General features: G+C 40.4%; 1 protein-coding gene across 3 annotated transcripts in view; it reads right to left on the reverse strand.

Annotated features, from left to right (window-relative positions):
• Nucleotides 1–25177, reverse strand: part of LOC123996324 (protein shisa-7-like) — a 29838-nt gene extending 4661 nt beyond the window's left edge. The window contains exons 1-6 of one of the 3 annotated variants that reach the window (XM_046299681.1): nt 24536–25177; nt 6143–6293; nt 2173–4876; nt 1709–1866; nt 457–519; nt 77–259 (exon numbers count right to left, since the gene is read on the reverse strand). In XM_046299681.1, the coding sequence (XP_046155637.1) occupies nt 77–259; nt 457–519; nt 1709–1866; nt 2173–2936 (1168 nt within the window). In that variant the 5' untranslated portion in view covers nt 2937–4876; nt 6143–6293; nt 24536–25177. The remainder of the gene's footprint in view (nt 1–76; nt 260–456; nt 520–1708; nt 1867–2172; nt 4877–6142; nt 6294–24535) is intronic. The other 2 variants (XM_046299682.1, XM_046299680.1) reach the window with 2 other exon arrangements.
• Nucleotides 25178–25652: the final 475 nt, after the last annotated feature.

The raw sequence follows: 25652 nt of genomic DNA on the forward strand, positions 1-25652 counted from the left end.
AACACCTAAGTCATAGAGCTATTGTTTTCTGTGTAACGGGGTCTATCTCCATGTTGCTACGTGGTACACTACTCACCCAGGCGTTTGAGCGAGGAGTATCTGTTGAGCTCTGGCTTGGTGGCGTTCTCGTAGGATGGGGGGAGCTGTGCCAGGTTGTGGAGGGAGTGGTGGAAGGAGGGCTGCCCTTTAGTATTGTTGTGTTTGCTGGACAGAAGAGTGCCTCCTGCCGCCAGCTGGGTGTTGTTCATACGGGCATGTTCTGAGGGGTCAAAAGACAGCTATGCTATGGTGTGTTTGTTTCTTAATTGTTGTTTTTTGGACAACCTTTATCTAACCAAGTTGGTATCATTGACATTTATAAATTATTGTGAAAAACTGTAAAACATGGAAGGGCACCAGATGCATACATTACAGTATGTCACTGGAACCAACGATTTACACCACCAGTTGACTTACCGATGGTAGCAGTGTGATTGGGACTGGTTCCTGAATGGATAAAATTGTGTTGAATATTCCCCACTGCAAAACAAACAAACAGTCATCAGCTGTGGAGCAACAGTGTATACATAATGTAGATGTGTGTGTACGTGAGTGAGACAGCAGAGGGATACACTGTATGATGTGCTCAATTGTGGATGTTATCAGGTGATTTCTAGCTTCATGGTTTATTAACCATATTAAGATCAAGGCATCCATCCTCTTTTACATGATCTGGGCCAATTCCCTTTTACACGCTCACTCACTTATCATTTATTGAGCCTGTGGGAATCGACCAGGATATTGCACTGTGTTTCAAATACACATAACTGTCCCTCTTCGAAAACTTCCAAGTTCCTCGACATACACATCCGATGAGATGAAATGGTCAAACCACAGGGACACCGTAGTAAAGAAGGCACAGCAGCGACTCTTCTACCTCAGGAGGCTGAATACATTTGTCCTGTCTCCGAGGGCCCTCACAGTGTTTTACAGGAGCACCGTCGAGACTACTGTCGGTCTGCATCGCATCCTGGTACGGCAACACCGCCGCTGACTGCAAGGCACTACAGAGGGTGGTACGCTCAGCCAAACGAGCCATTAGGTGCTCACTGCCTGCCCTCCAGGACACCTACAACACCAGGCGTCGCAGGAAGGCCAAGAAGATCATCAGGGACCTTGTGGCACCCAAGCCATCATGGCCTGTTCTCCCTGCTTCCATCGCCCAGACACTGGCAGTATAGGAGTATCATGGCAAAAACTGTCAGACTGGCCAATAGTTTCTACCACCAACCATCAGGCTGCTGAATAGCCACTAGGGAGCTACCTACTCCCTCCCCCTTGCGTTTCCCCCTATGGATATTCTACCCCCTCCCAATAACACTTACCCTGCCCCTCCCCCCAATAGACATCTACATTGCTACTGTCTCATTCACTTGTCTTTTTTTGACCTGCGTTGTTGGAGCTCGGATCATAAGTATTTCACTGAGCCCTGCGATTACATCTGCAACACTGTGCATGTGACTAATAACCTCATCTAATCTAATCCATTTTACTCCTTCCCCTTTCTTACAAGACAGTTTGAAATAAGCCTAAAGCCCAACAACAGCACAAAACAGGAGAAACAACTTTGAAACAGAAGTGTACTACGTGAGCTTGTCCTCATTTCCCTTTTTCATTTCAGAAACATGTTTCCTGTTTGTTCCAACTGAATGCTCCCCTGGCCACTCACGTCTGTTGTCCTTGCTGGGCAGGCCAGGAGCATAGAGGTTTTTGGGAGGTCTGCCCAGCGTACCCTGTCCCTCCCCTGAACCACACAGAGCCACGCTGTTGTTCCTCTCATCCTGCTGCACTGGACTGGACTGGTGACGCAACATGTCCACCAGCGCTCTGAGAGGAGAAACCAAAAAGAGAATGTCAAAAATGTTAAAGTATAAGTCATTTGCTGGTGTAAAATGTGTTTCATTGCCTGGAGTAATAACAGTCCTCCCCCCGGCATTAACGATATCATATCTTGTCTGATCTTATGAATGAAACATGCTATAAACATGTCATAACGACATTATGAAATGATTAAAGAATCTGTGTTTGTCTGTCTGACTGTCCATCTGTCTATCTGTCTGTGTGACTGTCTGTCTGTCTTACGCTCTGTCTGTTCATCTGTCTGGTCTGTGACTGATTGACCCTTCCCCTCACCTTGGCATGTTGATCTCTCCGTTGTTGGCCTGCTGCGACACCTTGTTGAACATTATCTTAATCCCCACGGCAACCGCTACCATAAACACAATGACACCTCCAATCACAAAGCCTGTGTTGTGGCTCAGAGGCTGCAGAGGGTCCAGTTCCGGCTCATCATCATCCAGGAGTATGGCGTTTGGTGGCGGGGTCTTGGCCCAATCCGGGGAGTCGTAGTTGGTACAGCTGCTCTGCTCCAAACGCCGGGTGGGGTCGGGGCAGCAGAAGCGGTAGTGGCAGCTGCCACAGCAGTAGATGAAGCTGTCCTTGGAGCAGTTGAAGGTGTTGTCCAACTGGCCCATGACGTCATAGTAACCATGGCACACGTCCACGTCCACCAGTGTGCGGGGAGGAGGAGCCACCTGGGCCGTGCCCAACGGCGGAGCCAGGGCTCCCGCTGCCGCAGACGTCACGTTCTTGGGGAACATGATCTGGGCCAGGGGTTGGGGAGGGGTCTCCAGAACCCCAGGGGATTCTGGAAGTTTCTCTGGAGCTTTGGGCCTGCCCCGGAGGGCAGCGGGGCGGAGGTTGGCATGGATGGCCAGGAGGAGGAGAGGGGGGCTGGGGGCGGACTGAGGGGGGTCGGTGGAGCCCCCCTGGCGAGGCCGGGGATCGGTACTTAGGGGAGAGGGAGAGGGGGAGCTGTCCTCAGCTGTGATAAGTGGGGCAGCAAGGAGAGAGAGGAGGGAGACGGCGAAGACTTGGAGATTGGTGGTGGGCGTCATCTTTACATGACTAAGAGCTAGCTCTATGTTCTGTTGTCGACTCAACGCTGTTAAAAGGCTGTCCTTTTTTCAGAATTAAACCACTAAAACACTATTTGAAACATTTAGGTAGCAGGTATGAGTTGTTTGGTACTCATAGTTTCAAAATATCTTAATTTAATAATGAATATGTCTGATGAACTTTGTGAATTAATTCTAGATATGCTTTAAGAGATGGAAGTCATGAGTGTCAACCAGTTGTAAGTGTCAACCATTGGTGACAGAGGTATTTACATGGCTTTCATTCTGTTACTCTTATCTTCAACATCTTCTGTGATAATATTCTGCATCCCATTACAGTAAAATCAGATCTGTATAAGCCTCACAGAGTAAACAAGGGTAAATTGAAAATGATGATCTTGATCAAACCCAGATCGTCTATTTCTTCTCCTAGTTCTAGAATCTATCTACCATACAAAACCATGCTATGAATCATGTGAAGTTAGTTTGAGGTTATAACATTCACATGCAAAAATACAAAAATAGATGCAATCTCCTTGGATGAAAGGTCAAACAGAAGGTGTTTACCTTCACCATGACGTATTCCTGAACACGTTGTGCTTTGTTTAGCTGAAGACAAGAAGTAAGCTTCCTCAATGAGTTATGGCAATTTTATACATTTCCTTTCGGTTATGGCACTTGTAAAATAATATGTCACAAAATGACACATAGGCCTGTGTTTTAAGGGCAACAGTCCTCTGTAAACATTGTTCCTAAAATGTAAACAGTTAATGACTCAATCATGTCGTTTTGGCGCTGGATACATGCCCAGTTTGCACTTAGACTCAACCTGTAAACTAATATTCTCTGAAAAAGTAGAAAAATCTCTACATATAAATGTCTAAATGTTTCAATATTATGCTAAATAAAAGATGTGTACTAAATAAATCTCATGCTAAATAAATCTAAATCATTTGTGTTCCTGTGCTTTTAGATGTTGCAGACCATTTGAATGGCAGTTGGAGAGGTTGTGGTTCTTGACGGGTCAGGGCACTGAATGGCTGTGGCGGAGTGTAAACATACTGTGTGACTGTAAAGCAGGACATTGCGCTTCCAGGCATATAAACATCACAGGTCACTAACTACATAATGCATTGGCCACTTATTTACTTAAATGTTTTATGGTCTTATCTAAAATGCATAGGCACTTACTGTTCCTCTGATTGGGCTGAAGGCTACAGAGCCAGCGCCCTACATTAAGGACAGAGGACAGTGAATACCACAAATGAGGAGAAAGTATAAAACGGTACGACAAATCGTATTATATCAAATAGACAGCTGGAAAAGCAGTTTTCATTTTAGCTAGTGGCTGGATGGGTACCTCTGTTTTTAGATGTACAAACTTAGTATGTATGGTCTAGTATAGAATATACAAGGAAAAGAGCTTGAGGTTTAGATGTAACTCTACAGATTGAATTCAGTTGTGTCTCGTTATGATGGTTGAGGACTGAGTAGCACATTGTAGTTCACATGTGCCATTCCTTCAATAACTCTGATTATTCCTGATTTGGTCCTAAAACTGAAAGAAAAGCATTTTTGGAGAGAAATATGTAAATGTATGGAGTTATTGTGTCTGAGGTTACAGGTGATAATAGACAGAGACAGCTCCGTCTCCCACACAATTATAATTACATACAATTATCAAAACAGTTCTTATCTGTTGCTGAGCATGTAGGCATGGATAGGGGAGGCAGGGGGGCTGCTGAAATCACTGATGGCTCTACTTGTTTCAATACATGTGAATAAAAACAATGGAGAATACAACCAGCAGTTCTCACTGTTGTTCCAAGTTTTTATAAAGAACTCTTCTATTCCCTGAAAGTTCTGCTTGATTTCCTGTATCGTCTTCAGATTTGGATAAAGGGGATCAGGCCTGGAATGTCTTCACAGATTTGTGGATCCTGTATGGAACACAACAATAATCGATTAGGAGAGGGGACATCAAGCCCCCCCACACACTCACACACACTACCTCCCTCGTATTCTAACACACACACCACAGCAACACACAGACAACACACTCTGTAAGACACTCATGAATTGCTATGTATTTCTAGCTATAAATTGGAATAGAACTTGTCAAGAAGTGTGCACCATGCATACTGTATGCACCTGAATTTGTGAGCTGTTTAGCTGGCCCTCACACTGATGAGACAGAGGTAGTGATTTCGTAATAAATAGTGACGTTTTATTAAAAACGTACAGACATCCCAGCAGTCCCACTCACACACAGAACACCATCCTCCATTTAAACAAACTGAAGTGCTTCAGGCAGCAGGCCACAGGTGTGTGCAAGTGCAATCAGCTAATTAACTAAGCTTGAACGCAGTCAGCTCACACAATTAAAGGGGCATGTCACTCATTCTAACGTTCAAACCAACAGGTAAAGGTTGAGCTGATGAATAAAGATCAGTTAACTGGAAGGATGTGATAATTCATTGACAGTTTAGGATCCTATATAAATAAATACACAATAAATCCATGCATACAAAGCTACTCCTTCACGGTGTGAGTAGGTATGCTATGTAGGTATGCTAGGTGTGTCTGTGTGTATGCTAGGTGTGTCTGTGTGTTAGTGTGTCTGCCTTTTGCAGGAGCATCAGCTCCTGAAAAGCAGATGAGAGAGGGAGTGAAAGAAAGAGTGAAACTGAGAGAGCAGGGTGATAAATGTAGGGTCGGGATTTAAATGAGAGAGAGAGTTGGTGGGGAGCGGGAAGAGCCAGAGGTATAGACGCAGAGACGGTCGTGAGTGGGAGGGCGGTGTGTGGGTGGCACAGAATCAAGTACATTTCTCCCAGCACTTACCAATATAACACCGCACAGCACAGCACAGCACAGTTAGACAGACCAACAAATGCACAACCCAAACAACATTACAAGATAGGGTGACACAACAAGCATGAAATATGACGGAGGAGAGTGGTTTGCATGTCCTTTCACTTGCATCTGCAAGTGTGTGTGTGTGTGTGTGTGTGTGTGTGTGTGTGTGTGTGTGTGTGTGTGTGTGTGTGTGTGTGTGTGTGTGTGTGTGTGTGTGTGTGTGTGTGTGTGTGTGTGTGTGTGTGTGTGTGTGTGTGTGTGTGTGTGTGTGTGTGTGTGTGTGTGTGTGTGTGTGTGTATGTGTGTGTGTATGTGTGACTGCAGTATACTCTACAGGCATTCTGAACCTTTCTGTAGTCTCTCCCTCTCTCCTTCTCCTTTCATTCCTCTCGCTCTCTGCTTTCTCCCATCTCCCTCGTTCTCCCTTTCTCTCTCTTTCTCAGATTTGGTGCGTGGGTTGAGGCAGCTAACTCTCTTAGAATAGCACTGCAGCTCTGTCTGTGTGTAAGAGAGAGAGATGGAGAGAGAGAGAGAGAAAATGAGGTATAGTCCAATCTACACCTATTAGCCAATTCTGAAACTTCTACCTCCATCATCACTGGTTGTCCATGATACCATAATATCTTCCATTTCATCCTCTATCTATACATTGTTCTCCATCACCACATTCCTTATCACTTCCACTAACAACATCTATTCTCATGAAAAGGCATCCCAACCTGCATTTTCCAGCAGGAAAAACTCATCCAAAAGACTTGTCACGACTAAAGACGCAAATTAGTGTGAAACATCATGCAGTTATAATTCCTGTAATGTATCACCAGTATCCTAACACACATACAAGTAAAAATGTAAAAATGACATATGCTGTAACATAAGAAATGAGATGTCTCTATAGTTATATCTCTATAGTTACCACTATATACTGTAAGTTAGTCTCTATAGTTATATATCTATAGTTACCACTATATACTGTAACATCAGAAGTTAGATATCTCTATAGTTATATCTCTATAGTTACCACTATATACTGTAAGTTAGTCTCTATAGTTATATCTCTATAGTTACCACTATATACTGTAAGTTAGTCTCTATAGTTATATATCTATAGTTACCACTATATACTGTAACATCAGAAGTTAGATATCTCTATAGTTATATCTCTATAGTTACCACTATATACTGTAACATCAGAAGTTAGATATCTCTATAGTTATATCTCTATAGTTACCACTATATACTGTAACATCAGAAGTTAGATATCTCCATAGCTATATCTATATAGTTATATCTCTATAGTTACCACTATATACTGTAACACCGTAAGTTAAATGTCTCTATAGTTATATCTCTATAGTTACCACTATATACTGTAACATCAGAAGTTAGATATCTCTATAGTTATATCTCTATAGTTACCACTATATACTGTAACATCAGAAGTTAGATATCTCTATAGTTATATCTCTATAGTTACCATTATATACTGTAACATCAGAAGTTAGATATCTCTATAGTTATATTTCTATAGTTACCACAATATACTGTTTTTTATTTATTTTTTATTTTTTATTTCACCTTTATTTAACCATGTAGGTTAGTTGAGAACAAGTTCTCGTTTGCAACTGCGATCTGGCCAAGATAAAGCGTAGCAATTCGACAAATACAACAACACAGAGTTACACATGGAATAAACAAAACATACAGTCAATAATACAGTAGAACAAAAGAAAACAAAAAGTCTATATACAGTGAGTGCAAATGAGGTAAGTTAAGGAAATAAATAGGCCATGGTGGCGAAGTAATTACAATATTGTCACGCCTTGGTCTTAGTATTTTGTGTTTTCTTTATTTATTTGATCAGGCCAGGGTGTGACATGGGTTATTGTGGTGTGTTTTTGTCTTAGGGGTTTGTAGGGGGTTTACGTAGTCTATGGCTGCCTGAGGCGGTTCTCAATCAGAGTCAGGTGATTATCGTTGTCTCTGATTGGGAACCATATTTAGGCAGCCATATTCTGTGATTGTTTCGTGGGTGATTGTTCCTGTCTTTGTGTTTGCACCAGATAGGGCTGTTTCGGTTTTCATTATTTCATTTCATTATTTTTGTAGTTTCTGTATTTTTGTAGTTTATGTATAGGTTTTCCTTCATTAAAATATCATGAATCATCATCACGCTGCATTTTGGTCCGATCCTTGTTCTACCTCTTCGTCAGAGGAGGAGATAGAAGAGAGCCGTTACAAATATTGCAATTAAACACTGGAATGGTAGATTGGTAGAAGATGAATGTGCAGGTAGAGATACTGGGATGCAAAGGAGCAAAATAAATAAATACCAGTATGGGGATGAGGAAGGTAGATAGATGGGCTGTTTACAGGTGGAGTGATCTGTAAGCTGCTCTAGCAGCTGGTGCTTAAAGCTAGTGAGGGAGATGTGAGTCTCCAGCTTCAGAGATTTTTGCAATTCGTTCCAGTCATGGGCAGCAGAGAACTGGAAGGAAAGACGACCAAAGGAAGAATTGGCTTTGGGGGTGACCAGTGAGATATATCTGCTGGAGCGCGTGCTACGAGTGGGTGCTGCTATGGTGACCATTGAGCTGTGATAAGGCGGGGCTTTACCTAGCAGAGACTTGTAGATAACCTGTAGCCAGTGGATTTGGAGACGAGTATGAAGCGAGGGCCAACCAACGAGAGCGTACAGGTCGCAATGGTGGGTAGTGTATGGGGCTTTGGTGACAAAACGGATGGCACTGTGATAGACTGCATCCAGTTTGTTGAGTAGTGTGTTGGAGGCTATTTTATAGATGACATCACCGAAGTCTAGGATCGGTAGGATGGTCAGTTTTAGGGGTATGTTTGGCAGCATGAGTGAAGGATGCTTTGTTGCGATACAGGACGCAGATTCTAGATTTAATTTTGGATTGTAGATGCTTAATGTGAGTCTGGAAGGAGAGTTTACAGTCTAACCAGACACCCAGGTATTTGTAGTTGTCCACGTATTCTAAGTCAGAGCCGTCCAGAGTAGTGATGCTGGACGGGCGGGCAGGTGCGGGCAGTGATCGATTGAATAGCATGCATTTAGTTTTATTTGCGTTTAAGAGCAGTTGGAGGCCACGGAAGGAGAGTTGTATGGCATAGAAGCTTGTCTGGAGGTTAGTTAACACAGTGTCCAAGGAGGGGACAGAAGTATACAGAATGGTGTCGTCTGCGCAGAGGTGGATCAGAGAATCACCAGCAGCAAGAGCAACATCATTTATGTATACAGAAAAGAGAGTCGGCCCGAGAATTGAACCCTGTGGCACACCCATAGAGACTATCAGAGGACCGGACAACAGTCCCTCCGATTTGACACACTGAACTCTATCAGAGAAGTAGTTGGTAAACCAGGAGAGGCAATCATTTGAGAAACCAAGGCTGTCGAGTCTGCCAATAAGAATGTTGTGATTGACAGAGTCGAAAGCCTTGGCCAGGTCGATGAATACGGCTGTACAGTAATGTCTCTTATTGATGGCGGTTATGATGTCGTTTAGAACCTTGAGCGTGGCTAAGGTGCACCCGTGACCAGCTCTGAAAACAGATTGCATAGCGGAGAAGGTATGGTAGGATTCAAAATGGTCAGTAATCTGTTTGTTAACTTGGCTTTCGAAGACCTTAGAAAGATATGGTAGGATAGATATAGGTCTGTAGCAGTTTGGGTCTAGAGTGTCACCCCCTTTGAAGAGGGGGATGACCGCGGCAGCTTTCCAATCTTTGGGATTCTCAGACGATACGAAAGAGACGTTGAACAGGCTATCAATATGGGTTGCAACAATTTCGGCAGATATTTTTAGAAAGAGAGGGTCCAGATTGTCTAGTCTGGCTGATTTGTAGGGGTCCAGGTTTTGCAGCTCTTTCAGAACATCAGCTATCTGGATTTGGGTAAAGGAAAAATGGTGGGGGCTTTGACAGGTTGCTGTGGAGGGTGCCGGGCAGTTGACCGGGGTAGGGGTAGCCAAGTGGAAAGCATGGCCAGCCGTAGAGAATTGCTTATTGAAATTCTCAATTATAGTGGATTTATTGGTGGTGACAGTGTTTCCTACCCTCAGAGCAGTGGGCAGCTGGGATGAGGTGTTCTTATTCTCCATGGACTTTACAGTGTCCCAGAACTTTTTTGAGTTAGTACTTCAGGATGCAAATTTCTGTCTGAAAAAGCTTGCCTTAGCTTTTCTAACTGCCTGTGTATATTTGTTCCGAACTTCTCTGAAAAGTTGCATATCACGGGGGCTATTCGATGCTAATGCAGAACGCCACAGGATGTTTTTGAGCTGGTCAAGGGCAGACAGGTCTGGAGTGAACCAAGGACTATATCTATTCCTAGTTCTACATTTTTTGAGAGGGGCATGCTTATTTAAGATGGTGAGGAAGGCACTTTTAAAGAATAGCCAGGCATCATCTACTGACGGGATGAGGTCAATGCCATTCCAGGATACCCCGAGGTCGATTAGAAAGGCCTGCTCGCAGAAATGTTTCAGGGAGCGTTTGACAGTGATGAGGGGTGGTCGTTTGTTTGCAGACCCATTACGGATGCAGGCAATGAGGCAGTGATCGCTGTGATCTTGATTGAAAACAGCAGAGGTGTATTTGGAGGGCGAGTTAGTTAGGATGACATCTATGAGGGTGCCCGTGTTTACTGATTTGGGATTGAACCTGGTAGGTTCATTGATCATTTGTGTGAGATTGAGGGCATCAAGCTTAGTTTGTAGGATGGCCGGGGTGTTAAGCATGTCCCAGTTTAGGTCACCTAGTAGCACATGTAACTGACAGTTAGACTTACAGGATATCTCGTTGTCTTTTGTTTGAATTGTTTATGTGTCCGCTGTGCGGGGGAAATGATAATACAAGCGGAACTACGTAGCTAATACTGTTGTAACGGGGATCGTTATTGTAGCAACACACCTTTGGAGGGAAGGCAATCCTGCGCTGCGTTAGCTAAGTTTTCATGTCATCGGGAGTAGTTCATAAACGTTGAAGAGTATGTTAGGATGAAGTGTGAATTCATGCCAGGAATAATAAGTGTGAAGTTTGATTTCCTCCCTTCTGTAATAAGCAGCCAATGAGGTATTTGTTCCTTTATTCATGTGTTAATCTGAACCTGTTATAACGCCGGTTAAACTGTTATGTATGTAAGCACTTCAGAGTTATACCAAGCTAATAAGTCACTCGTAAGATAAGGTTGTAAGAGTGTGCTTAACTGTATTTTTCATTTACTTTATAGTTCTCACGGAAGGTGATAATTCTGACTAAAACTACAGAATAAAGCCGCCAGTTAAAATCAAGGAACGGTTGTGCTCGTGGTTACTGAAGGGAGCTACAGCACAAGCTCAGAAGATAGATGGTCCTTCTGTAGCTCAGTTGGTAGAGCATGGCGCTTGTAACGCCAGGGTAGTGGGTTCGATTCCCGGGACCACCCATACGCAGAATGTATGCACACATGACTGTAAGTCGCTTTGGATAAAAGCGTCCGCTAAATGGCATATTTCATTTCATTTTCATTTCATTTCATTTCATTTCAGATGGGGAGAAATCAATTCACATATAGTATCGAGGGCACAGCTGGGGGCAGAGGGAAGTCTATAGCAAGTGGCAACAGTGAGAGACTTGAGAGACTTGTTTCTGGAAAGGTGAATTTTTAGAAGTAGAAGCTCAAATTGTTTAGGTACAGACTTAGATAGTAATACAGAACTCTGCAGGCTATCTCTGCAGTAGATTGCAACACCGCCCCCTTTGGCAGTTCTATCTTGGCGGAAAACGTTATAGTTAGGAATGGAAATTTCAAGGTTTTTCGTGGTTTTCCTAAGCCAGGATTCAGACACGGCTAAGACATCTGGGTTGGCAGAGTGTGCTAAAGCAGTGAGTAAAACAAACTTAGCGAGTAGGCTTCTAATGTTAACATGCATTAAACCAAGGCTTTTACGTTTACAGAAGTCAACCAATGAGAGCCTAGTGGTTAGAGCGTTGGACTAGTAACCGGAAGGTTGCAAGTTCAAACCCCGAGCTGACAAGGTACAAATCTGTCGTTCTGCCCCTGAACAGGCAGTTAACCCACTGTTCCTAGGCCGTCATTGTAAATAAGGGTTTGTTCTTAACTGACTTGCCTAGTAAAATAAAGGTTAAAAAAAAAAATAATTAAAAAAAGAGCACCTGTGGGGTGGGAGTGGAGCTAGGCACGGCAGGACCTGGATTAACCTCCACATCACCAGAGGAACAGAGGAGAAGTAGGATAAGGGTACGGCTAAAGACTATACGAACTGGCCGTCTAGCACGTTCAGAACAGAGAGTAAAAGGAGCAGGTTTCTGGGCACGATAGCATAGATTCAAGGCATAGTGTATAGACAAAGGTAAGGTAGGATGTGAGTACATTGGAGGTAAGCCTAGGCATTGAATAATGAATAGAGAGATATAGTCTCAAGAGATGTTTAAACCAGGTGATGTCATCGCATATTTAGGAGGTGGAAGAACATGGTTGGTTAAGGCATATTGAGCAGGGCTAGAGGCTCTACAGTGAAATAAGACAGTAATCACTAACCAGGACAGTAATGGACAAGGCATATTGATATTAGAGAGAGGCATGCGTAGCCAAGTGAACATATGGCTCCAGCGAGGGGCTGGCTGGGGACACAGTGATTCAGACAGTTAGCAGGCCGATGCTAACGAGCTAACAGTTAGTAGGCCGGGGCTAAACAAGCTAGCAGTTAGTAGGCCGGGGCTAAACAAGCTAGCAGCTAGTAGACCGGGGCAAGCTAGCAGTTAGCAGGCCGGGTTAGCAAGCAAGCAGTTAGCATGGGCTAGCAGTTACAGACCGGGCAGGTAAGCTAGCAGTTAGCAGGCCGGGGCCGGAAACTAGCAGTTAGTAGACCGGGGCAAGCTAGCAGTTAGCAGGCCGGGTTAGCAAGCAGTTAGCAGGGGCTAGCAGTTAGCAGACTGGGTAAGCAAGCAAGCAGTTAGCCGACCGGGATAGCAAGCAAGCAGATAGCAGGGGCTAGAAAGTTAGCCTTTGGGGGACGTCGCGATGGGGGTAAGTCTGCTTTTGCCTCTGACGTCGATCGACCAGTCGTGGAATTAGTAGGGTTCCAAGTAGCTCTCGGTAGCTAGCAGGCCTAGCTGGTTAGCATAATGGGCCTTCAGCGGGCGTCGCGCCTGAGGAGCCTGTTGGGAGTTCTCGGGCAGATTATGTAGGTATTCCAGTCGTAGGGGGATCTGCGGGGTTCCATCTCCCGTACCGGCTGTAGAAGGGGTCCGGATATTGTAGCCCAGGAGTATACTTCGGTGGTAGCACAGGAGCTCTGGCCGGGCTAGCTTCAAGCTAATTTATGCTTGCTCTGGGATGGAAACGCTAGCCAGGAGTAGTCATCCGGGATTGCGGTTAGCTAGTTGTGAAGATCCAGATGAAAATGTTCAATTTGCGGTAGGAATCCGTGGGGATAAAAATAACAGGTCCGTTATGCTCTGGTTAGAGTCAAGTTGTTCGAACTGGCGAGAGCTTTCCGAGCTGAAGGTTAGCTGATGACGCTGGTAATGGTTTGCTGACTGATATCAGGGAATTAGCTGACAAGCTTCAGTTGAGGGATTCCAGATCCGAAGTAAATATAAATACTTTAGGGGAAAAAAAGCAGATCCTTGCCACATTGGGTGAGGCGGGTTGCATGAGAGTATTTAGATGTTGAGGTTTAGCAAAATATTTTAAAGGATATGCGATGAAAAAGTATGTAAAACGATATATACATGGGACACGACAGGACAAAGACTTCTGACTGCTACGCCATCTTGGAACGGGCCACTGTATACTGTAAGTAAGCTATAGTTATATCTCCATAGTTACCACTATATACTGTAACATCATAAGGTAGACATCTCTATAGTTGCAACAATATGTTTTTACATCAGAAGTTATAAATCTCTATAATTACAACTATATGCTGTAACATCAGAAGTTAGATATCTCTATAGTTACATATCCATAGTTACCACTATATACTGTAACATCAGTAGACAAATGTCTCTATGGTTATATTTCTATAGTTACCACTATATACTGTAACATCAGAAGTTAGATATCTCTATAGTTAAATCTCCATAGTTACCACTATATACTGTAACATCAGTAGACAAATGTCTCTATAGTTATATCTCTACAGTTACAACAACATGCTGAAACATCAGAAGTTTGATATCTCCATAGTTACCACCATATGTGACATCTCTGTAGTTATATCTCTATAGTTACCACTATATACTGTAACACTGTAAGTTAGATGTCTCTGTAGTTATATCTCTATAGTTACCACTATATACTGTAACACTGTAAGTTAGATGTCTCTGTAGTTATATCTCTATAGTTACCACTATATACTGTAACACTGTAAGTTAGATGTCTCTGTTGTTATATCTCTATAGTTACCACTATATACTGTAACACTGTAAATTAGATGTCTCTGTTGTTATATATCTATAGTTACCACTATATGCAGTAACATAGTAAGTTAGATGTCTCTGTTGTTATATATCTATAGTTACCACTATATGCAGAAACATAGTAAGTTAGATATTTCTATAGTTAAATCTCTATATTTGCCACTGTATACTGTAAGTAAACTATAGCTATATCTCTACAGTTACCACGACTGTAACATTGTAAGTTAGTCTCTTAAGTTATATCTCTATAGTCACCACTATATACTGGAAGATAGTCTCCATAGTTATATCTCTATAGATAACGCTATATACTGTAAAATCAGAAGTCAGATATGTCTATAGTTATATCTCTATAGTTACCACTATATACTCTAACATCAGAAGTGAAATGTCTCTATAGTTATATCTCTATAGTTACCACTATGTACTGTTACATCAGATGTTAGATGTCTTTATAGTTATATATCCATAGTTACCACTATATACTGTAAAATCAGCAGATAAATGTCTCTATAGTTAAATCTCCATAGTTACCACTATATACAGTAAGTTAGTCTCTATAGTTATATCTCTACAGTTACCACAATATACTGTAACATCAGAAGTGAAATGTCTCTATAGTTAAATCTCCATAGTTACCACTATATACAGTAAGTTAGTCTCTATAGTTATATCTCTACAGTTACCACAATATACTGTAAAATCAGCAGATAAATGTCTCTATAGTTAAATCTCCATAGTTACCACTATATACAGTAAGTTAGTCTCTATAGTTATATCTCTACAGTTACCACAATATACTGTAACATCAGAAGTGAAATGTCTCTATAGCTATATCTCTATAGGTACCACTATATACTGAAAGTTAGTCTCTATAGTTATATCTCTATAGTTAGCACTATATACTGTAACATCAGAAGTGAAATGTATCTATAGTTATATCTCTATAGTTACCACAATATACTGTAACATCATAAGTTAAATGTATCCATAGTTATATCTCTATAGTTACTATAGAGTTACTATAGTTATAGTTACTATATACTGTGATATTGTAAGTTAGATATCTCTGTTGTTATATATTATATATATATATATATAGATACCACTATATACTGTGGCATCGTAAGTTAGATATCTCTATCGTTAAATCTCTATAGTTACAACTACATGCTGTAACATCAGAAGTTTGATATCTACATAGGTACCACCATATAAGGTAACATCGTTAGACATCTCTGTAGTTATATATCTATAGTTACCACGACTGTAACATCGTAAGTTAGTCTCTTTTGTTATATCTCTATAGTTACCACTATATACTGTAACATCAGAAGTTAGATATCTATAGTTCGCTCTAGTTAAATCTCTATAGTTACCACGACTGTAACATCGGAAGTTAGTCTCTTTTGTTATATCTGTTACCACTATATACTGGAACATCAGAAGTTAGATATCTCTATAGTTACCACTATATACTGGAACATCAGAAGTTAGATATCTCTATAGTTACCACTATACACTGTCAGTTAGTCTCAATAGTTACATTTCCACAACACTCTGAAACATCGTAAGTTAGATATCGCTATAGTTATATCTCTATAGTCACCACTATTTACTGTAAATTAGTCTCTATAGTTAAATCTCTATAGGTACCACAATATACTGTAAAATCAGAAGTTCGAAGACTCTATAGTTTTCATCTGTATAGTAACCACTATATACTGTAACATCAGATGTTAGATGTCTCTATAGTTATATCTCTATAGTTACCACTATATACTAAAACATCAGAAGTTAGATGTCCCTGTAGTTCTGTCTCTATATTTAAATCTGTATAATAACCATTACATGCTACAGCCTCATAAATTAGATGTGTCTATAGATTATATCTCTATAGTTACCACTATATAATGTAAAATCAGAAGTTAGATATCTCTATAGTTATATCTCTATAGTTACCACTATATACTATAACATCAGAAGTTAGATGTCTCTATAGTTATATCCATAGTTAACTATAATAATAAAGTTATATCTCTATATACCATAATACTGTGAAATATTATATATCTCTATAGTTACCACCATGTACTGTAACATCAGAAGTTAGATGTCTCTATAGTTATATCTCTATAGTTACCACTATATACTGTAACATCAGAAGTTACAGTGCCTTGCGAAAGTATTCGGCCCCCTTGAACTTTGCAACCTTTTGCCACATTTCAGGCTTCAAACATAAAGATATAAAACTGTATTTTTTTGTGAAGAATCAACAACAAGTGGGACACAATCATGAAGTGGAACGACATTTATTGGATATTTCAAACCTTTTTAACAAACCAAAAACTGAAAAATTGGGCGTGCAAAATTATTCAGCCCCCTTAAGTTAATACTTTGTAGCGCCACCTTTTGCTGTGATTACAGCTGTAAGTCGCTTGGGGTATGTCTCTATCAGTTTTGCACATCGAGAGACTGAATTTTTTTCCCATTCCTCCTTGCAAAACAGCTCGAGCTCAGTGAGGTTGGATGGAGAGCATTTGTGAACAGCAGTTTTCAGTTCTTTCCACAGATTCTCGATTGGATTCAGGTCTGGACTTTGACTTGGCCATTCTAACACCTGAATATGTTTATTTTTGAACCATTCCATTGTAGATTTTGCTTTATGTTTTGGATCATTGTCTTGTTGGAAGACAAATCTCCGTCCCAGTCTCAGGTCTTTTGCAGACTCCATCAGGTTTTCTTCCAGAATGGTCCTGTATTTGGCTCCATCCATCTTCCCATCAATTTTAACCATCTTCCCTGTCCCTGCTGAAGAAAAGCAGGCCCAAACCATGATGCTGCCACCACCATGTTTGACAGTGGGGATGGGGTGTTCAGGGTGATGAGCTGTGTTGCTTTTACACCAAACATAACGTTTTGCATTGTTGCCAAAAAGTTCAATTTTGGTTTCATCTGACCAGAGCACCTTCTTCCACATGTTTGGTGTGTCTCCCAGGTGGCTTGTGGCAAACTTTAAACGACACTTTTTATGGATATCTTTAAGAAATGGCTTTCTTCTTGCCACTCTTCCATAAAGGCCAGATTTGTGCAATATACGACTGATTGTTGTCCTATGGACAGAGTCTCCCACCTCAGCTGTAGATCTCTGCAGTTCATCCAGAGTGACCATGAGCCTCTTGGCTGCATCTCTGTTCAGTCTTCTCCTTGTATGAGCTGAAAGTTTAGAGGGACGGCCAGGTCTTGGTAGATTTGCAGTGGTCTGATACTCCTTCCATGTCAATATTATCGCTTGCACAGTGCTCCTTGGGATGTTTAAAGCTTGGGAAATCTTTTTGTATCCAAATCCGGCTTTAAACTTCTTAACAACAGTATCTCGGACCTGCCTGGTGTGTTCCTTGTTCTTCATTATGCCCTCTGCGCTTTTAACGGACCTCTGAGACTATTACAGTGCAGGTGCATTTATACGGAGACTTGATTACACACAGGTGGATTGTATTTATCATCATTAGTAATTTAGGTCAACATTGGATCATTCAGAGATCCTCACTGAACTTCTGGAGAGAGTTTGCTGCACTGAAAGTAAAGGGGCTGAATAATTTTGCACGCCCAATTTTTCAGTTTTTGATTTGTTAAAAAAGTTTGAAATATCCAATAAATGTCGTTACACTTCATGATTGTGTCCCACTTGTTGTTGATTCTTCACAAAAAAATACAGTTTTATATCTTTATGTTTGAAGCCTGAAATGTGGCAAAAGGTCGCAAAGTTCAAGGGGGCCGAATACTTTCGCAAGGCACTGTAGATGTCTCTATAGTTATATCTCTATAGCTACCACTAAATGTAAATGTAATACTGTAACATCAGAAATGAGATGTCCCTGTAGTTATGTCTCTATAGTTTAATCTGTATAATAACCCTTACATGCTACAGCCTAATAAGTTAGATATCTCTAAAGTGATATCTCTATAGTTACCACTATATGCTGTAACATCAGATGTTAGATATCTTTATAGTCATATCTCTATAGTTACCACTATATGCTGTAACATCAGATGTTAGATGACTCTATAGTTATATCTGGGGCGCTCTCATGCCGTCCCTGGAAGGGGTGCGTCACCTGAGTGGGTTGATTCACTGATGTGGTCATCCTGTCTGGGTTGGCGCCCCCCCTTGGGTTGTGCCATGGCGGAGATCTTTGTGAGCTATACTCAGCCTTGTCTCAGGATGGTAAGTTGGTGGTTGAAGATATCCCTCTAGTGGTGTGGGGGCTGTGCTTTGGCAAAGTGGGTGGGGTTATATCCTTCCTGTTTGGCCCTGTCCGGGGGTGTCCTCGGATGGGGCCACAGTGTCTCCTGACCCCTCCTGTCTCAGCCGCCAGTATTTATGCTGCACTAGTTTATGTGTCGGGGGGCTAGGGTCAGTTTGTTATATGTGGAGTACTTCTCCTGTCCTATTCGGTGTCCTGTGTGAATCTAAGTGTGCATTCTCTAATTCTCTCCTTCTCTCTTTCTTTCTCTCTCTCGGAGGATCTGAGCCCTAGGACCATGCCCCAGGACTACCTGACATGATGTCTCCTTGCTGTCCCCAGTCCACCTGGCCGTGCTACTGCTCCAGTTTCAACTGTTCTGCCTTATTATTATTCGATCATGCTGGTCATTTATGAACATTTGAACATCTTGGCCATGTTCTGTTATAATCTCCACCCGGCACAGCCAGAAGAGGACTGGCCACCCCACATAGCCTGGTTCCTCTCTAGGTTTCTTCCTAGGTTTTGGCCTTTCTAGGGAATTTTTCCTAGCCACTGTGCTTCTACACCTGCATTGCTTGCTGTTTGGGGTTTTAGGCTGGGTTTCTGAACAGCACTTTGAGATATCAGCTGATGTACGAAGGGCTATATAAATAAATTTGATTTGATTTGATATCTCTATAGTTACCACTATATACTGTAAAATCAGAAGTTATATGTCTCTATAGTTATGTCTCTATAGATACCACTATATGCATTAACATCCTAAGTTAGATGTCGATAGTTACCACTACATGCTGGAACATCAGAAGTTAGATATCTCTACAGTTATATCTTCATAGTTACCCCTATTTACTGTAAGTTAGTCTCTATAGTTATATGTCTATAGTTACCACTATATGCTGTAACATCAGAAGTTAGATATCTCTATAGTTATATCTCTATACTTACCACTATATACTGTAACATCGTAAGTTAGATATCTCTATAGTTATACCTCTATAGTTACCACAATATGCTGTGACATAAGAAGTTAGATGTCTCTATAGTTAAATCTCTATAGTTACCACTATATATTATATTGTAAGTTAGTCTCTATAGTTATATCTTTGTAGTTACCACTATATACAGTAAGATAGTCTCTATAGTTATATCTCTATAGTTACCACTATATACAGTAAGATAGTCTCTATAGTTACAGTATATCTCTATAGTTACCACTATATACAGTAAGATAGTCTCTATAGTTATATCTCTATAGTTACCACTATATGCTGTACCATCAGAAGTTAGATATCTCTATAGTTATATCTCTATAGTTACCACTATATGCTGTAACATCAGAAGTTAGATATCTCTATAGTTATATCTCTATAGTTACCACTATATACTGTAACATCAGATGTTAGATGTCTCTATAGTTACAGTATATCTCTATAGTTACCACTATATACTGTAAGTTAGTCTCTATAGTTACATCTCTATAGTTACCACTATATACTGTAACATCAGATGTTAGATATCTCTATAGTTATATCTCTATAGTTACCACAAATACTGTAAGTTAGTCTTTATAGTTATATCTGTATAGTTGCCACTATATGCTGTAACATCAGAAGTTAGATATCTCTATAGTTATATCTCTATAGTTAACACTATATACTGTAAGTTAGTCTCTACAGTTGTATCTCAATAGTTACCACATAATGATGTTACACCAGAAGTTAGATATGTCTATAGTTACCACTATATGCTTTAACATCGTTAGACATCTCTATAGTTATATCTCTATAGTTACCACTATATATTATATTGTAAGTTAGTCTCTATAGTTATATCTCTGTAGTTACCACTATATACAGTAAGATAGTCTCTATAGTTATATCTCTATGGTTACCACTATATACTGTAACATCAGATGTTAGATGTCTCTATAGTTACAGTATATCTCTATAGTTACCACTATATACTGTAAGTTAGTCTCTATAGTTACATCTCTATAGTTACCACTATATACTGTAAGTTAGTCTCTATAGTTACATCTCTATAGTTACCACTATATACTGTAACATCAGATGTTAGATATCTCTATAGTTATAGCTCTATAGTTACCACTTATACTGTAAATTAGTCTTTATAGTTATATCTGTATAGTTACCACTATATGCTGTAACATCAGAAGTTAGATTTCTCTATAGTTATACCTCTATAGTTAACACTATATACTGTAAGTTAGTCTCTACAGTTGTATCTCAATAGTTACCACATAATGATGTTACACCAGAAGTTAGATATGTCTACAGAGACCACTATATGCTTTAACATCGTTAGACATCTCTATAGTTATATCTCTATAGTTACCACTATATGCTTTAACATCGTTAGACATCTCTATAGTTATATCTCTATAGTTACCACTATATACTGTAACATCGTAAGTTAGATATCTCTATAGTTGTATCTCTATAGTTACCACTATATACTGTAAGTTAGATATCTCTATAGTTGTATCTCTATAGTTACCACTATATACTGTAAGTTAGATATCTCTATAGTTATATATCTATAGTTACCACTATATACTGTAACATCATAAGTTAGATATCTCTATAGTTATATCTCTATAGTTACTGTTATAAACTGTAACATCTAAAGTTAGTCTCTATAGTTATAACTCTATAGTTACCACTATATGCTTTAACATAGTAAATTAGATATCTCTATATTTACCACTATATGCTGCACCATCACAAGTTAGATGTCTCTATAGTTATATCTCTATAGTTACCACTATATGCTGCAACATCATAAGTTAGATGTCTCTATAGTTATATCTCTATAGTTACCACTATATGCTGCAACATCATAAGTTAGATGTCTCTATAGTTATATCTCTATAGTTACCACTATATACCGTAACATCAGAAGTTAGATGTCTCTATAGTTGTATCTCTATAGTTACCACTATATGCTGCACCATCACAAGTTAGATGTCTCTATAGTTATATCTCTATAGTTACCACTATATGCTGCAACATCATAAGTTAGATGTCTCTATAGTTATATCTCTATAGTTACAACTATATACCGTAACATCAGAAGTTAGATGTCTCTATAGTTGTATCTCTATAGTTAGTACTATATACTGTAAGTTTGTCTCTAACGTAATATCTGTACAGTTACTACTATATACTGTAACATCTTAAGTTAGATATCTCTATAGTTATATCTCTATAGTCCCCACTATATACTGTAACTGTCAAGCCCTGGTCAAAGTATTTTATGTTTTTCTTCATGTATTTGGTCAGGCCAGGGTGTGACATGGGTTTTTGTATGTGGTGTGTAGCTTAGTGGGGTTGTAGCTTAGTGGGGTTGTAGCTTAGTGGGGTGTTCTAGGAAAGTCTATGGCTGTCTGAAGTCGTTCTCAATCAGAGGCAGGTGTTTATCGTTGTCTCTGATTGGGAACCATATTTAGGCAGCCATATTCTTTGGTTGTATTGTGGGTGATTGTCCTGAGTGTCTTGATGTCCTTGTTAGATGTTAGTTGACACATGTATAGGCTTTTTGCGGTTTTCGTTTAGTTTATTGTTTTGTAGTGTTCGTGTTTAGTTGTGTTTTACGTTTGTTTAAATAAACATGGATCGCAATCGACACGCTGCAGTTTGGTCCGACTCTCCTTCACCATTAGAAAACGGTGACAGTAACATCTTAAGTTAGATATCTCTATAGTTATATCTCTATAGTTATATCTCTATAGTTACCACTATATACTGTAAGTTACTCTTTATAGTTATATCTGTATAGTTACCACTATATGCTGTGACATTGTAAGTTAGATATCTCTATAGTTATATTTCTATAGTTATATCTCCATAGGTACCACTATATACTGTAACATCAGAAGTTAGATGTCTCTATAGTTAGAACTCTATAGTTACCACTATATACTGTAACATCTTAAGTTAGATATCTCTATGGTTATATCTCTATAGTTACCACTAAATACTGTAGGTTAGTCTCTATTGTTATATCTGTATAGTTACTACTATACAATCAGTGGCCAGTTTACGAAAATAGTTTGCCACTACAGATTGAATCACATGGTAGTGACGTGCTATATAAAGCAGTCAGACAGGCATTGAGGCATTCAGTTACTGTTCGATTGAACGTTAGAATGGGCAAAATTAGCAACTTAAGCATGGTATGATCTTCAGTGCCAGGCGCGCGGTTTCGAGTGTCTCAGAAACAGCCGGCCTCCTGGGCTTTTCACCCACGACAGTCTAGGGTTTACCAAGAATGTTGCGACAAACAAAAAGCATCCAGTAAGTGACAATCCTGTGGGCAAAAACAGCTTATTGATGAGAGGTCGAAGAAGAATGGCAAGAATCGTGCAACAGGCAGGTCACAAACAGGCAAATAATGACGCAGTACAACAATGGTGTGCAGAATGGCATCTCAGAAAGCACATCTCGTCAGTCCTTGTAACAGATGGGCTTTTACAGCAGACGACCACACCGGGTTCCTCTCCTATCAGCTAAAAACAAGAAGAAGCGGCTGCAGTGGACACATGATCACCAGCACTGGACAATTGAGGAGTGGAAACACTTTGCCTGGTCCAACGAATCCCAGTTCCTGTTGCGTCATGCTGATGGCAGAGTCAGGATTTGGCGTAAGCAGCAAGAGTCCATGGCCCCATCCTGCATGGACAGGCTGGTAGCGGTGGTGTAATGGTGTGGGGAATGATTTCCTGGTACAAGTTAGGTCCCTTGACACCAATTGAGCAACGTTTCCATGATCCTAAGAATTCAGGCTGTTCTGGAGACAAAGGAGATCCGACACGGTACTAGATGGGTGTACCTTAAACTGGCCACTGAGTTTATACTGTAACATTGTAAGTTAGATTCCTCTCTATAGATGTCTCTCTATAGTTATGTCTCTTCCTGACTAGAAGCACTGCAGTTGGATGAGGAGTGGGGGCAGAGGCAAGGCTGTCTCACATACAACGTTGCATGCTAAAGGACGGGAGGAAAGGAGGGAGGGAGGGAGTGAGAGAATACATGGGAACAAAAAGTGAAGGACAAAACCCTCAGTGCTGTGCAGATCAGAATGATGTATCCATGAGTTCCATGTCCACTGAAGGAAGGTCATCATGACACGAAACTTATTCAGAACAAACACACAGGACTAATCCTGCATGCCATTGTATCACAGCAACAGCATCTTGCTTATTGATTTATGATACTATTGTGTGAAGAAGATGTTAACAAAACTTGTCCATCATGACTCATTGGTTTCAGATTGGTTTGATCCAATCTGGGTGTGGAGAGGGAAATATCTCCACACCCTGTGAAGAGCAAAATGTTAAATGTGAGCATTTGAACAACATTCCTTTCATATTCCATATTGAAAAACAATAGAGTCTAATATGCACACTGCACAAAAAAATGGCTTTAGTTCTGATAAAAGGCCAGCAGAGAAGAAGTAGCCTAGTGCAAACAGACGTAAATCTGAAATGCCCATAGTGAGTTTAACTGCGCAATGAACCTGAAGCTGCTTGTGTACCCATATCTGGCTGTAACCGGTCTGTGTATGAATGGATTCCGGCACATCTATATATTTTACAGGTTAACAACTTGTAGCTCAGCCACTGCACGCATACATTATTGCATGTAGGTTACGGAGGTATGACTTGCATGTATCATTAAGCGTGCGTGGGTGTATAAGAACCTGAGTGTTTATACACTGACTGGCTGCGTGTGTGTAGTCTAATCACATATGAAGTATCAATGTATAAAAACTGTGTCAATGTGTATCAGCTGCGTCTTCCAAGCGTGTTTGTGTGATAAATTGATTTATGTGGCGCAGCTTTCAAATCAATACGTTTTGTTGCTGTATCCTATATTTATCCATATTGATAGCAAATCACTTTGTGCCATATGTGGAACCCGAGGTAACGAGAAACACGAAGACAATTTAAATTATTACTGAGCATTTGATTCATGATGTTCCTGTATCAAATAAGGTTAATATATTGCCATGTCTTACCTGCGCGTTCTGCCGGATAACAGCCGGGGAGACCGTGCGCACTGGATTGCTGCGATATATTCTCTCTGGTTAGGCAATAACGACTGTCTTATAAACTGTTGAAGGAAGACTATTGTGACAAACCCTCCTCATTTTTTGGTCGATAAACTGCTGCCCAATGTTGTGTACCAGCATATCCGTCGACAATATGACATATCTGCACTATTTATTTTTACTAGCCTTAGCTAAACTCTTTTAGTTGACTCTATCGAGTCAACTAACTATTATTATCTAACTATTATTATTATTATTATACTAACTACTATTATCTAACTATTATTATCATAGCCTACAAGCTGTGCAATGGCAAGTTTATGGAAATATTGTCTAACTTTGAAATACATTTTGTAACTAAACGATGTGCATAAATTCCATGTGTTGCACATATAATTGTCTGGTAAAAAAAAAATCCGTACCAGAAAACGCCAATCTAGCTATCCTACGAAACTCACTATAGCAAGCAAGTGCAGCACAATAGGTATCATATCACACCGGCAAAAGGAAGGTCGCCAGATTTTTTTTTCCTGAATTAAACTACACATTTTTCCTCTGCAAATTTACGTTCCATTTATTCCAGGCTGATATAAGAGTTCAGTCAGAAATTCCGACCGACCCCGATCATAAAATGCCTATGGGATTGTGCGACTGGTCTCACTAAGGTCCGCAAAGCTCAAGTGCGCTCCCATTGGTCGCTCGAACTGGTGTTGATGAGAGTTCTCTCCAGGGCTTTCGGATGCTGAATTCCAACCCATCCATGATGGTCTGTAATTGGTTTAAGGAAGTGATTATGCTTCCAGTTACGATTGGTTCCAATACCAGAACGAATGTATACAGAAGACATGAGCTATCCTTCTCAATGATGCACTGCAACTGCTATGCAGAGCCGGATTATGGACCATTATGTACGACAAACGTGCCACAGGTCGGGGGCCCCCAAGATAGCATATGAACACGTCATAAGCAATGGCAAAGTGTGTAGAATTTCAGGAAATCTGCTTAAAAACGGCAAAGTTTAATCTCAGCATAATGCCAAAATGTGTAGAATAGCAGGAAATTAGCTTTAAAAATGGACATTTTT

This window comes from Oncorhynchus gorbuscha, linkage group LG15, assembly GCF_021184085.1.
Source record: "Oncorhynchus gorbuscha isolate QuinsamMale2020 ecotype Even-year linkage group LG15, OgorEven_v1.0, whole genome shotgun sequence".
Taxonomy (NCBI): Eukaryota; Metazoa; Chordata; class Actinopteri; order Salmoniformes; family Salmonidae; genus Oncorhynchus; species Oncorhynchus gorbuscha.